At 47.8% G+C, this 13286-nt stretch overlaps 1 protein-coding gene across 9 annotated transcripts in view; it reads left to right on the top strand.

The window, feature by feature from the left end:
- LOC114781121 (myomegalin-like) overlaps positions 1 to 13286 on the top strand; it is a 45328-nt gene that overhangs the window by 13159 nt on the left and 18883 nt on the right. For 3 of the 9 annotated variants that reach the window (XM_028967824.1, XM_028967823.1, XM_028967825.1), the window contains exons 4-18: positions 3984 to 4097; positions 4817 to 4893; positions 5276 to 5399; positions 5999 to 6156; positions 6227 to 6305; positions 9516 to 9608; positions 9690 to 9809; positions 9878 to 9958; positions 10049 to 10228; positions 10726 to 10869; positions 10949 to 11038; positions 11144 to 11248; positions 11986 to 12165; positions 12245 to 12439; positions 12516 to 12794. In XM_028967824.1, coding sequence (XP_028823657.1) covers positions 3984 to 4097; positions 4817 to 4893; positions 5276 to 5399; positions 5999 to 6156; positions 6227 to 6305; positions 9516 to 9608; positions 9690 to 9809; positions 9878 to 9958; positions 10049 to 10228; positions 10726 to 10869; positions 10949 to 11038; positions 11144 to 11248; positions 11986 to 12165; positions 12245 to 12439; positions 12516 to 12794 — 2019 coding nt within the window. Of the gene's footprint in view, positions 1 to 3983; positions 4098 to 4816; positions 4894 to 5275; positions 5400 to 5998; positions 6157 to 6226; positions 6306 to 7460; positions 9163 to 9515; positions 9609 to 9689; positions 9810 to 9877; positions 9959 to 10048; positions 10229 to 10725; positions 10870 to 10948; positions 11039 to 11143; positions 11249 to 11985; positions 12166 to 12244; positions 12440 to 12515; positions 12795 to 13286 lie in introns of those variants that run through there. The other 6 variants (XM_028967818.1, XM_028967817.1, XM_028967826.1 and 3 more) reach the window with 5 other exon arrangements.

Raw genomic sequence — 13286 nt, 5'->3', positions numbered from 1 at the left:
GTGGACTGGAACCTACTTCATAGTTCATAATGCTTTAATACATGTGTTATTATGGCTAGAATGCAATGACTATGTGAATAAATGTGAACTGTGCTAATGAATGTAGAATCAGCGCCGGGGAGGTAACTTGGACACGCTGGTTCCTGTAATCCAGTACCATTCACTTTCTGGACTGTGAGGTGTCCAACAAAGGTGTTCATGAAGTGGTTTTATACCGCCGTAAAATCTTCATGATAATTACAGTGTTCGTTAAATGATTTATTTGGGATGTGGAGGTCATTAAAGAAAGAAATAATGCGTAATTATGTTAAATAATGTTGTTATACTGAGTCAATTTCTTTATGAATCGTGCATCAAACACCATGCTGGTCTGTTTGACTGGTATATTTACATGTCATCTGGTACAAACACAGTTTATTAAACAGGTTCAGGTAATCCCACCTTGTCAAGCCCCTTCATAGCGATATTTGTACGTCTGTATGTGTGTGTGTGTGTGTGTGTGTGTGTGTGTGTGTGTGTGTTTGTATTTATTTCCAGTCTCCAGTCAGAGACCCTAACAGGTAATGACACTGTACTGCACACACACACACACACACACACACACACACACAAGTACATTTTCATAAACTGTTATGACTGCATTGCACACCAGGCGCCATGGTAACATAACACCCGTCTCTGGTAAATGCAGATTCGGCGGGAGACGAGTGCCGCGCAGAACCAGGAATGAGCCCCGATCGTCCCGCAGCACATTACTGCCTATTTGGGGGATCTGGTAAATGGCTTAATGCGCCTCTCTCCTGCCAGGCTTCTCGTGGATACGCTTTCATTTCCCAAATCAGCTGCCATAACAACGTCCACCAGGCCTCTAATGGAGAACGTGTGGCTTCCCTTCCTCTGGTGGTGTTTCTCATGCCTGCTGGGTAATGAGCGTCACACATTAACAGTTCATCTGACGTCATGTTTATTTTTCTGCAAAACTGACCTTTTTTTTAAAAAAAACAGCCGTAATTAGTGGGACTTCCACATCAGCCCTTCTGCCCGGAGACCCTATAAGGGCCGGGGCCGGCGGTGAGACGCCGACAGGCGCTCAGTGTGTGCAGCACGTTGACAGGAGAGACGGAGTCCAGACTCCGGAGTGTCCCTCTCAGAAAAGACTAGGACTCCGCCGGTCACCACTGACAGACAGCCCGGCGTAATCAAGAGAGCAGACAGCACTGAAAAGCCGCCGTATTTATTTAACTCTCCAGGGCTGCTCGCGGTGATTGAATCCAGAAGGGAGATCAGTTATAGACCCTTTCATTCATGCATACGGCCGAGAGAGACCCTTTATTCATCTGATGAACATCAAAAAGTAATCAGGGCCAAAAAAACCTACAAAACAATCTGGTGGGCGGGGCAGAGCCCTCTTCTGTACGCATTTACCAAAACAACAGGGAATATAGCACGCTTTTGTTCTGGCTGAATTTTTGGTCATTTTCTAAATATATTTTATTTAAAATTGTGCTATTTTGTGGGTAAGATGGAGACGTACAGCTCCTACTGCTGTGGTTTTCAAATAAAACTTTTACACGCAGACCATTTTACAGCTTAATGTTCCTGATGGTGTTAAACAGGCTGAAGTCCGGAACACTTGTCTGCAAATAAACGTAAAATTGCAGCGCAAATCAAGTTTTCATTTAGCTCAGTGGACCATTGCAACACAAATGTAAAAAGGCTGATTAACATCAAATCTGAGATGTGTCTACCCTACAGACAAAACTGTGAAACAGGAGACATGTGGTCTGCTTGTTGTCTGATGGAGATCAGGGTTCCGTAATTCTTTTCTGTGAGCCTGTTGATCAGGGTTCGGATTTCACGGTTTATTTCGGAGGAGCCCCGGTTTTTATAAAATGTGAATTTTATATAAAAGTGCGAGATAACAGGGTTTCTGTTAATTAGTAAAACCACTAATATTTTATAAAGCAGAGAAAAGTACCATAATGCCACACCCACGTTAATTTGTGGAGACAGACGTGCAGAAAAATGGAATACATTGAGTGAATTAATCCTGAGCATTTCAGCATCAAATTAATTACAAATTACTATGATAATCTAGATGTAGAGAAAATTAAATATAGCATAATTCACACTGGTAGCATAAATCACCACTGCTTTCATGGTTGGAAAAGAAAAACTTGGTGAAGGTTCCGTGCATCACATTTTGACAACATTTTGATTACAGTACAGTAATTACAGTAATTTTATTTAGTATATCTGTGTGGAACGACCTAGAACGATTATGTTTTGAATTATGGTAACTGTACTTCTATGCAGACCGGAGCAGTTCTCGCGCACGTAAGTAGCCTTTCTGTTTAGCACCGTACTGAAAGTGGAGGGATCCGTCTCCTCTTCTTCCTCATTTTTAAGGCTTTGTTTGTTTGGTTGCAGTAAAGACCATTAGAACGTCCTGTTCTGTGTTTCCTGTGGCAGAGGAGCTCTTTATTACTGTCTTTTGGCTCAGAGATGCATCACGTTTCGTGTCATTCTTGTCATCTAATCATGGCCAGGGTGTGATAATCATGATCCTGGATTGAAGCATATGCATCTGTGTTGATATTTTTTGTGTTTTAGAAATTCTGAATATGGAGTCATACTGCCCCCGTGTGGTCACCGCAAGTCAATGCAAGAAACAAAGGACACTGCTGTGAAGGGCTTGTGTTTTTAGACATTTAGGACTTTCTGCACCCTGTTGACACCAGCGTGGCACTTTTGAAATGGCCACTGTGCCACGTTCGAGGTCGGTGTTGTGTTAGGGTGGGATCCAGTCCTCCTAACACTGTCAGCTTTTACCCACCGCTGTGGTGGGCAGCACGGACGACCTGCTGACAGCTCGAGTCATTCGGCCGGCCGGCATGGAGACTGGACACGTTCAGATTAGTGCCACACGTGAGGCTTTGAATTTAAGGATGAAAAAGGCTCCGCTTTGGTCTCAGTTCACCACAGATCATTTCACTTGCATGGGGAAAGTGTTTTGTGGTCCAGTGTGACCAAAATAACACCTTGGATTTTGTTTGAAAGTTCTGTGTATGTCTCAGACCTGCCCAGGCGTCGGGGCAAGCCTGGACTTAATAAAACAAGAGCCGTGTGTGTGTGTGTGTGTGTGAGTTGAGACGCGTCACACTCCGCCCTCCATATCAGGAACAGAAGCAATGTTGGCTCCCAGCAGCTTGGCATCACAACAACTTATACACACACACACACACACACACACACACACTGGAAAAACTACTGTATATTCTCACACACACGCGCGCATGCTGAGCAGCTGTCGTTCTCCCCCGTGGATGGACAGACAGAAATAGAAAGTTGGGGCTGGCCTCAGCAGTTTGTCCCCCGACAGGACAGGGGTCGGGTTCAGGTTATCTGAATCTGTTCAGATATTGTCATATGCGGACATTATGAAGAATGAACATCTCAACATTTACGTTATTTACCAGGCGCCTTCATCCAGGGCGACGTACAGCTTAAGTAGTAACAGGGACAGTCCCCCCGGAGACACCTGAGACCATGGTGCTTCTCTTGTCTAGTATCTTACCTCTAGACTACTACCAAATAAATCAATATGCACATCATATAAAAAGTCTTATAAATACATATAATGCTAATAATAATGGATATTTACATGACCCTGTGGTGTATGAGGGTTTACAATTATGAGTAAACAATTATGAAAAGAATAACACCAGTTAACAACCAAGTAATGCTTTAAATGACTGTAATAAATAAATAAAAATGGCTTTTTAAAAAAATGATCACGTTCACGATATTTAACCCCCCCAGAGCCCCATCTCTGAGCTCCTCCCTGTGTAGGACCCTCCTCTAGAAGCGCATCTGCTGTCACGGCAGATCAGGGGAGCTGAATGACCGCGGCGTCGCTGTTTTTAGAGCGATGTGGGGGTTGACACTCCAACATGTCTAATGGCTATCGCACCATCTTCCAGCACCTCGCCGACCTGAAGAAGGAGAATTTCAGCCTGAAGCTGCGCATCTACTTCCTAGAGGAGAGGATCCAGCATGGGTTCGAGGACTGCAGTACCGAGGATGTCCACAAGAGGGTAAGTGTGTTAACGAAGTGCACGTTCAGTTTTCTATTGGACTACTGTATCTAAAATGGTCTATTTTGTGGAATTATGGGCAGGAACCTTCTAGAAACCTGCAGAAAACATTTAGTTTAAAATTTGCTTAGAAAAGTGCTCTTAATAAAGTGCTATTTTACATGATTATATGTTATGATGAAGGCAAAAACTAAATTTCTGCTGTGGCCATAGTGCATTGTGGATAATGTGTGTAACTCACAGTGAACAGTGGGTCTGTATTTTTGTGTGACCATATCAAGTTGATCTGATTTATTATAAACTGCAGGCCCACTGACCTACATCACACACACACACACACACACACACACACACACACACACATACAAAATGATCTTCAGCCAGTAACACTCAGCTCCTGTACAGACAGAAGATTAGTGGTTAAAATTATCTCAGTTGCTGGGAGTTGGACACAGCAGGTGTGTGTGTGTGTGTGTGTGTGTGTGTGTGTGTGTGTGTGTCTGACAGCTGCTAGTCCGATCTAGTGCTTCTATATTTGTCATTTTATCTCTCACACTCTCTTTTCCTTTATATCCATTCGTTCTGTTCATTCCCACCAGTTCTGTTTTTTTGGTGTGTGTTCATATATAACTTTTCCATAATAAAACCATTAATGCAGCACATACCACACGTCTGAAAAGCACCAAGAAAAACCCGCTGATGTGTTGTGTGTGTTTCAGAACATCGAACTGAAGGTTGAGGTGGAAAGTCTGAAGCGAGAGCTGCAGGAGAAACAGCAGCAGTTGGATGAAGCTCTGTGAGTCACACACACACACACACACACACACACACACACACACAGTCTATCCAGAGTTGCTCCCTTAACAAAACATAAAATTGTTCAAACACACGTGCAACTGTCACGCCCTGGGGTGCAGGAAAAGTTTTCGGCAAGGCCAAAGGATTGTCAGGATTTTCTGCTAAAATGTGCGACAAACACAGACGGTATGTGCAGCATTTAGAGAATGAGCGGCGTAACCGTTGAGGCCAGTCGTTATTTCCATTTAAATAATGGTTACTGAATCTCGTATGATCCTTCACTACCTGAGTTGATCTGAGCAGGACCAACATACTGTGTTTGAGAGTGTGGAGGCTCCATCTTCCAGAAATCACGTGACACTAGTCCTGTGATCTTACAGGACATCTGCAGAGAGCCTGGCCAATCACAATGCGGCAGATGCTCAGCATCAGTGTGAGGAGAGTAGGTGGGAGATTACTCGCATTCAGGAGGTGCTGGAGACCAAAATACAGCTGCTGAACGAGGTACACACACACATCAACTTTTCTTATATACGTCCTTTCGTTTGCCGTATGAAATGGCTGGAAGGTTTCATACAGTTGATTGACTTTTATTGTGTAATTGCATAAATAAATGTTCTATCAGGGACCAGGACTGGAAGATTTGTCTTTTTGTTTTTAAAGCCCCTTTATATATCCCTTTATGAACTATGAACTAGGCAACATTCCTTTTGCAGGAATGGACCAGAGCAATGGCAACAAACATCTCCATCTATCCCATCTTTTATAAAAAGGCTTTTTAACTCAGGCCTTAATAAGACTATAGCTGCCTTTAATTTACCTTTTTTGACCTTTAATTTGACCTTACTTTCCATTTGAATCTAAAAAAAAGGTTATTCCAATAGCAAATGGACTTGTTTGGTTCCTTGACAACGTTTCACTCTTTTTCAGTCAGCTTCAGTCAGACTTTTTTTTAGATAACTGTGGCCTGGATGACCGAGAACCTTCACAGATATCTCCATTTGCGTGCTTTATTATTATTGTGTTATTGTTACAGTAATTGCTATTTATTGGTTTTGCTTCATTATTTGAGTTGTGCTATAATAAAGTGTTCTTGTCTTCAGGAGGTCAGGCTGGCGCAGACTGAGGCTGAGGAGAAAGCCGACCAGCTGAAGCGCGAGACCAAACGTGCCGAGAGCCTGGAGAGAAAGTTGACGGAAAGGACAGAGGCAGGGGACAGAGAGGCTTTCAGAATGAAGAACGCACTGGCTGAGAAGGACAGGTGAGTAAAAACACTCACACCCGCACCCACAGATCACATTCAAACAATAAAGCCTCACCTCCACCCTCAGGCTGATTGAGGAACTGAGGTGCCGTGTGGGGACGGCTGATGTTCAGCTGGAGGCCGTGTCAGAAGAGAGCAACGTGCAGGTACACCACTAAAATCTCACACACATTCACTCAGCAAGTTTGTCATATGAATTCTCTTAAAAATGTCCACCTTTGGCTCAGTCTCAGTCTGCACTTTTACCCCTTTCATACACAGTGACATATAAATCCGCCACTGACATTTTATGTGAGCATGAGGATATATTTTACTTAAAAAACATAATGTGCAGTATATCTGTTTGCACATACAGTCACAAAACTATTCCCAGAAAGGTCACAGTATGACATTTCCTGTATGATTCTGGTGCTGATATTTGATCGGCTGTTTGGAGGGCAGCCCTGGTGTAACTCACACCCTTGTCTGTGCCGTCTTGGCTCTGGGTGTCAGTGGGACGGCGCAGGGGTCTCAGCTGTGAGAGTAGGTCAGATATTTTAAGACTGAATGAATCCAGGTCATGTTTAGAGGGGCTGGCCAGGTCTTCCAGTTTCGTCAAACGGCACACTGCGGTGTGAAAGTGAAGTGATTGTCATTGTGAGACACTGCAGTGCAGCCGCTTTTAACCCATCACCCTTAGTGAGCAGTGGGCAGCCCCACTGCAGTGCATGGGGACAGTACTTTTGTTAAGTGGCACCTCAGTAGCACCTTGGCGGTTCCGGATTCAAACCCACATCCTTCCAATTACGGATCCGCTTCCTTACCTGCTAGGCCACCCCTGCCCCCGGTGTCTCTGGGACATAATCTCTATTATATACAGTACAGGCCAAAAGTGTGGACTCACCTTCTCATTCAACGTGTTTCTTTGAATCCAGGTACCACTGAGCAAAGCACCTTCCCCACACACTGCTCCTGTCATGGTTGCCCACTGCTCACTCAGGGTGATGGTTAAATGCAGAGGACAAATTTCACTGTGTGCACCGTGTGCTGTGCTGCTGTGTATCACATGTGACAATCACCTCACTTTAAAACTACGAATGAACACGTGGAGCCCCTTTATTCGTCCGGTTTTTGTGATTTTGGTGTTAATTGTAGTCGCCGCTGTCTGCGTCAATGGTGCCACCTGGTGGACATTCCGTGTAAACGTCTGTCGGCGTCAGAATTCAGTACGATATCTACACTGCTCTCCGTCGTGGGACGTAACATGCGTCCTGAATTCAGTATAAAGCATGGGCCTCGAACTGCGCTCTTCACGGTAGCTCTGGCGGCCCAGCGGTTAAGGAAGCTGGTGTTCACGGGAACGGGGGCTTCTGGTCCCACTGTGGCGCAAGGATTTCCGTTTAATAGAGAACTGGGACAATGACGACAGGGCAGCTATGCTGCGTCGAGCAACAAAAGGAGTGAAAGGCCAGATTCACTTCTGTTTATCTGCGTCCTCCCTTCCTCCTGCCCACCGGCTTCAGCTGTAAAATGTCGGCGGAGGGGTGCGACGCGTCGGATAAAAACGGCTTTAACCAACAGACGAACAGTAAAATATACACAGTAAATAGTATTTACCCGAACGACGTTTTATTTCCAGTCAATGTCAACATTATAGAATAATATTTGAAATGTGAACATTTGCATGGATTCCGGAAGAAACGCCCCCCGCCGTGGTCCAGATGGTTCGGTCCGCAGCCACATCTTTCCGCGCAGGGAGACGCACGACGGAGCTGCTGCAGGGACCAGGGAAGAAGAAGAAAGGGCCTGTCCTCCTCCCTGGGGGTCACTGTCAGCACCGACTGAGGTTTAAATGCGTTGCTCCACCTTAGTTTTTGGAGGTTTTTTGGCGAACTCTACTGAAGGAGCAGTAGAATCTGGACCTGATCCAGTTTAGGACACTGACCTGTGGACCACAGAATCCATCCTGAAGAGATGCTGGACTCCAGGCTGAAGGACCCGTGCCGAATCTGTGGGCGGGAACTGTGCGGCAACCAGCGCCGATGGATCTTCCACCCCACGGCCAAGCTCAACCTGCAGGTGCTGCTGTCCCACGCCCTGGGCCGCGAGCTGACCCGTGACGGGCGTGGCGAGTTCGTGTGCGGCAAGTGCGCCTTCGTGCTGGAGCGCATGTACCGCTTCGACACCGTGATCGCCCGTGTGGAGGCCCTGTCCATTGAGCGCCTGCACAAACTCCTTCAGGAGAAGGAGCGGCTGCGGCACGGCGTGGGTTCGCTCTACTGGAGAAACAACGAGGCCGAGGACAGGGACGCCGTGGGAAGTCACACGCCTGACACCGCGGCCCTCAGCGACGCGACCTACAGCTCTCTGGTTCAGGAGGACCTGACCTTCTCCGTATTCGAGCACTGGTCTGAGCTGGAGAGTTCCCAGCATGCTTTGCACCACCACCACCCTCAGTCCAGGAAGTGTCGTGGCTGTGCGGCTCTGCGCGTGGCGGACTCGGATTACGAGGCGGTGTGCGGGGTTCCACGGAAGGTGTCGGGGGCCACTTCCTGCGGGCCGAGCACCCAGCAGCTATCAGGCGGAGAAGAAGCTTCCAATACAGACCATGGTCCAGAACCAGAGAACCTGCTCAGCCCAGCCTCGTCCACAGAGTCTCTGGATGCGCTGGACGAAACTGAGGGAGAGCAGCCTCTTCCAGAACATCTTGATTCGACTCAGAAGACAGGCGAGGGAGTGTCTGTACTTGAACCTGATGATGTGTGCGTGTCTGGCCTGGACCTGGCCCTGTCCCTGGTGCGGAGTTTGGAGTACCATCCACTCCGAACATCACGAGGGAGTCGCTTGCCTGTTCGGATCAAGCCAGAAGCTCCAACGTTACAGCTGGACCAGACACGTTATAGTGGTGGTCCTGGCTCTTCAGAGGAGAGAAGCTCTCAGAGGGAACTGCACCAGGAACTGGCCGACATGGAGGAGCTGTGGCTGGACGAGTTCATGACCTGCGGGCCCTTTCCTCCGCAGAAGGTACCCGACTGGACCGTCCAGCATCCAGCACCGTCTTCATGTCTCTGGAACATCCCTCTGCATATTAGTTCCTGTTATTATCAAGCCTGCACCCACCTCGTAGCAACGCTCCCTCACACATGGCAACCATTGTCCTTAGCAACACATTGTCCTGGATCCAGGATGCGAGTCCGTGTGGGATTAGATGGTCCCAGTGGATCTAATCATAACTATTCATTGGTTTACTGTGAGTGCCCATGTAGAGCTGTATGGTCTCCATGGTTACAGCCACAGGAAATGAGAAGAGGGAAAACACACCATGAATCAGACCCACCACCAATTGAATGTGTCCTCACTTTCTCTCCACCTCCCAGGCTCTGATAGAAGAGCAGCAGACCCGGCTGGTGGGCCAGCAGCAGGTGCGCCCCCTACAGGCCAGGATCAGAGAGAGCGAGGCCAGCAACAAGGTGCCAGACACACACACGTCCCGCAACTCATGCGGTCCTAGTCCGTGTCCAACCCTTCCTGTGTTCACGCTCCTAACGCAGGAGCTGCAGCGGCGAATGGCAGAGATGCAGTGCGAGCTGCGGTCGGCGAGGGAGGCGGCGCAGCTCCAAGACGGCGCCATCCAGACGCTCAGGGACACGCTGAGTACCTCGCGCGCGCAGGTCTCAGGCATAAATGCTCTAATGACGTATAATAATGCATATCAGGTGCTAATCTTATGTGTCCTCAGGTCTCAGACCTCCAGCAAGTCGTTATGGAGCAGAAGGAGATGTTGGTGTCTCTCAAGTCTCAAGGCCAGCAGGAGCAGCAGGTACACACACTCACACACACTCCCCTGCCTGTCTGCTGTCCATGGCTTGTCATCTGTCTGTTGTGTGTGTGTGTGTGTGTGTGTGTGTAGGGTGGAGTGTTGGCTTTGGAAGCATCACTGTTCTCAAGTCAGCTAGAAATGCAGCATTGCCAGCAGGCATTAAGCCACGCCCATAGGCGCGAGGACGACCTCACCCGGGCAAACCAGCGTCTCCATAGTGACCTGCAGAGGGCGGAGCAGCAGCGGGAACAGGCCGAGAGACACAGCCAGGTGTGTGTCTGTGTGTTTACATTTACATTTACAGCATTTACCAGACGCCCTTATCCAGAGCGACTTACAATCAGTAGTTACAGGGACAGTCCCCCCCTGGAGCAACTTAAGGTTAAGTGTCCTGCTCAGGGACACAATGGTAGTAAGTGAGATTTGAACCTGGATCTTCTGGTTCACAGGCGAGTGTGTTACCCACTAGGCCACTACCACCCATGTTTTTGCATTGTATGTATGATGGGGTTTTAAATGCAGTTTGCCACAATCTCGGGCAATGTGCAATAATCTACAAGGATATATATAAATATGCACACATAAATGCTTCAATACTGACCTGTAAACTACGCCATTTTATATTGTCTGCATTGCTGTCTGTATCTGTCTGTTTGCCCCGTTAAGTAGCCCCATAATTTCGTTTTATATATAACATCCTGCTTCAGTGCAATGACAATAAAGGCGTAACTAACTATTCATTAGTGAGGATGTGTATGCGTGTGCAGGATCTTCTCTGTGCTGTAGAGGACGCTCGCACTCGTCTCGTACAGCTGGAAGACGGGATGAAGGAGAAAGAGGGAGAGAGAGGCGGGGAGAACACCATCAGACAGCTGAGGAACACTCTGCAGAACAAGGAGAGGCTGCTGCAGGTCAGATACACACAGAACACACACACACAGGGTGTTGACTGTACACACATTCACACGTGGGCTGTATGTCGTCCAACAGGACTACAGTCAAATGTTGGACAGTGGTGGCAAAGAGTGTGTACCGTCTAAACTCAAACTGAGGATCCAGGAAAGAGACTGTGCTGTGGAGGTACACACACACACACACACACACACACACATACAAACACACACAATATTGCAGTGAAATGTGATTAATCCTCTCTGTTTCTATAACATACACGCCTACAAACAGCAAGCACTGGATGAGCTTCGTAAACTTCAGCTGCATCTCAGGGAGAAAGAACGAGACCTGGAGAAGCTGCAGTGTGTGTGTGCCAACAACGAAGAGACCATCATGGTACACGTCCCCACACACCCATGCAATCAAACAACTGACGAATAGACCTGGGCGACTGTACGATTGATGATCACAATAAAATAAAACTCCATCTTGGTGCGTATTTACATTATTTTACTGCAAGATGAATGCCGCAGTGGTTTACTGTGTAAAACTAGCGAAGATGTTTAAAACGGATCCGAGGACGACAGCAGGTTACATCCGAGTTACGTGACGTCATTGTGGACAGGAGGTGACCTCAGTTGTTTGGAGAATTTTACATTACATCCATTTTAAACATCTTCGCTAGCTTTACACAGTAAACCACTGTGGCACTCATCTTGCAGTAATATAATGTAAATACACACACATCAAGATGGAGTTTAATTTTATTGTGATAATGGGTGCTAGTAGCCTAGTGGGTAACACACTCGCCTATGAACCAGACCCAGGTTCAAACCCCACTTCCTACCATTGTGTCCCTGAGCAGGACACTTAACCCTGAGTGTCTCCAGGGGGGGACTGTCCCTGTAACTACTGACTGTAAGTCGCTCTGGAAAAGGGCGTCTGGTAAATGCTGGAAATGTAAATGTAAAAAAAAATATTTGAAAATGGTTGGTTCTGGCCAAATTGACGTTGTGTAAGATAAGTTCCAGTCTGGCATTATCAGAATGTTTTCATCATGTCTCCCAGCCCTACTTACTTACTTATTATTTGCCATGAAGACAATGTTGTAAAATTCTCCTTTGCATTGGTAGAGTCTGCAGGCGCTGCTGCGGGCCAGAGACCTGGAGCAGGAGCAGGTGTGTGTGTCACTGCGGAATGTGCAGGGTGTGCATCGTGAGTGTGAGGACAGACACAAACACACCCTGCTGGAGAGGGACATGCTCATCAATCAGCTGCAGAGCTGCCTTCATACGTTCACCAAAGAAAACAAGGTACACACACACACTCACACACCCAACTTATATACGTGCTGTGATCCAGGTTCACACGTAGCGCTTGTGTCTTTTGCAGGATCTGACATCAGCACTGATCAGTGGTCAGTCTGTGGAATCAGCCTCTCTGCTGGAGGAGCTAAAGACACACCTGTGTGTGAAAGAGAAACTGATCCAGGACCTGCTGTCTGACCGCAGTCGCCAAGTGCAGCAGCACCAGACACAGATGCAGGACATGCTGAATGCCATCGGCAGCAGGGACCAGTACATACAGGTACCAGTCACACGACCAGTGTCTGTGCAACACAGCAGAAGGTACCAGCTGTAAACGTCTGACTTCTACTTCCCAGGATGCTGCAGGGCGTGCCGGTGAGATGATAGGTGCACAGACAGCCCGGCTGCAGGAGATGCGCAGGCAGCTTGCATGTGCGCAGGCTACAGAAGGTCCAGGGGACCCACACGATGATGTGGACGTGCAGGCCTTACAGGAGGAGCTGCAGCTCGCCGTGCGCCGGGAGAGACTGGCTCAGCAGCAGCTGTCCACTCTCAGGGCTTCTCTGGCCCAGCAGGACGAGCAACTACAGCTCCAGCCTGCCCTGACCCCACATTTCAAAGGGATGACTGAGAAGGTCCATTTAAGTCACTGAAATTCCTGTCCACACAAAAACGTGTTTCTCTGAAACGGGGACATTTCTGGCCCTGCGTCCACGTGGTGGCGGCGTTTCAGGGGACCCGGAACGGTTATTATCTAAAACAGGGACATTTCTGGCCCTGCGTCCACATGGTGGCGGCGTTTCAGGGGACCCGGAATGGTTATTATCTAAAACGGGGACATTTCTGGCCCTGCGTCCATGCGGAGGTGCCGTTTCAGGGGACCCGGAATGGTTATTATCTAAAACAGGGACATTTCTGGCCCTGCGTCCATGTGGAGGCGCCATTTCAGGGGACCCGGAATGGTTATTATCTAAAATGGGGACATTTCTGGCCCTGCATCCAGACAAAGGCACCGTTTCAGGGGACCCGGAATGGTTATTATCTAAAATGGGGACATTTCTGGCCCTGCATCCACGCGGAGGTGCCGTTTCAGGGGACCCGGAATGGTTATTATCTAAAACAGGGAC

The sequence above is a fragment of the Denticeps clupeoides genome, unplaced genomic scaffold (assembly GCF_900700375.1).
Source record: "Denticeps clupeoides unplaced genomic scaffold, fDenClu1.1, whole genome shotgun sequence".
In the NCBI taxonomy this organism is placed as follows: Eukaryota; Metazoa; Chordata; class Actinopteri; order Clupeiformes; family Denticipitidae; genus Denticeps; species Denticeps clupeoides.
Note: the sequence above shows the minus strand (reverse complement) of the source record. Positions and strands in the feature narration are given on the sequence as shown.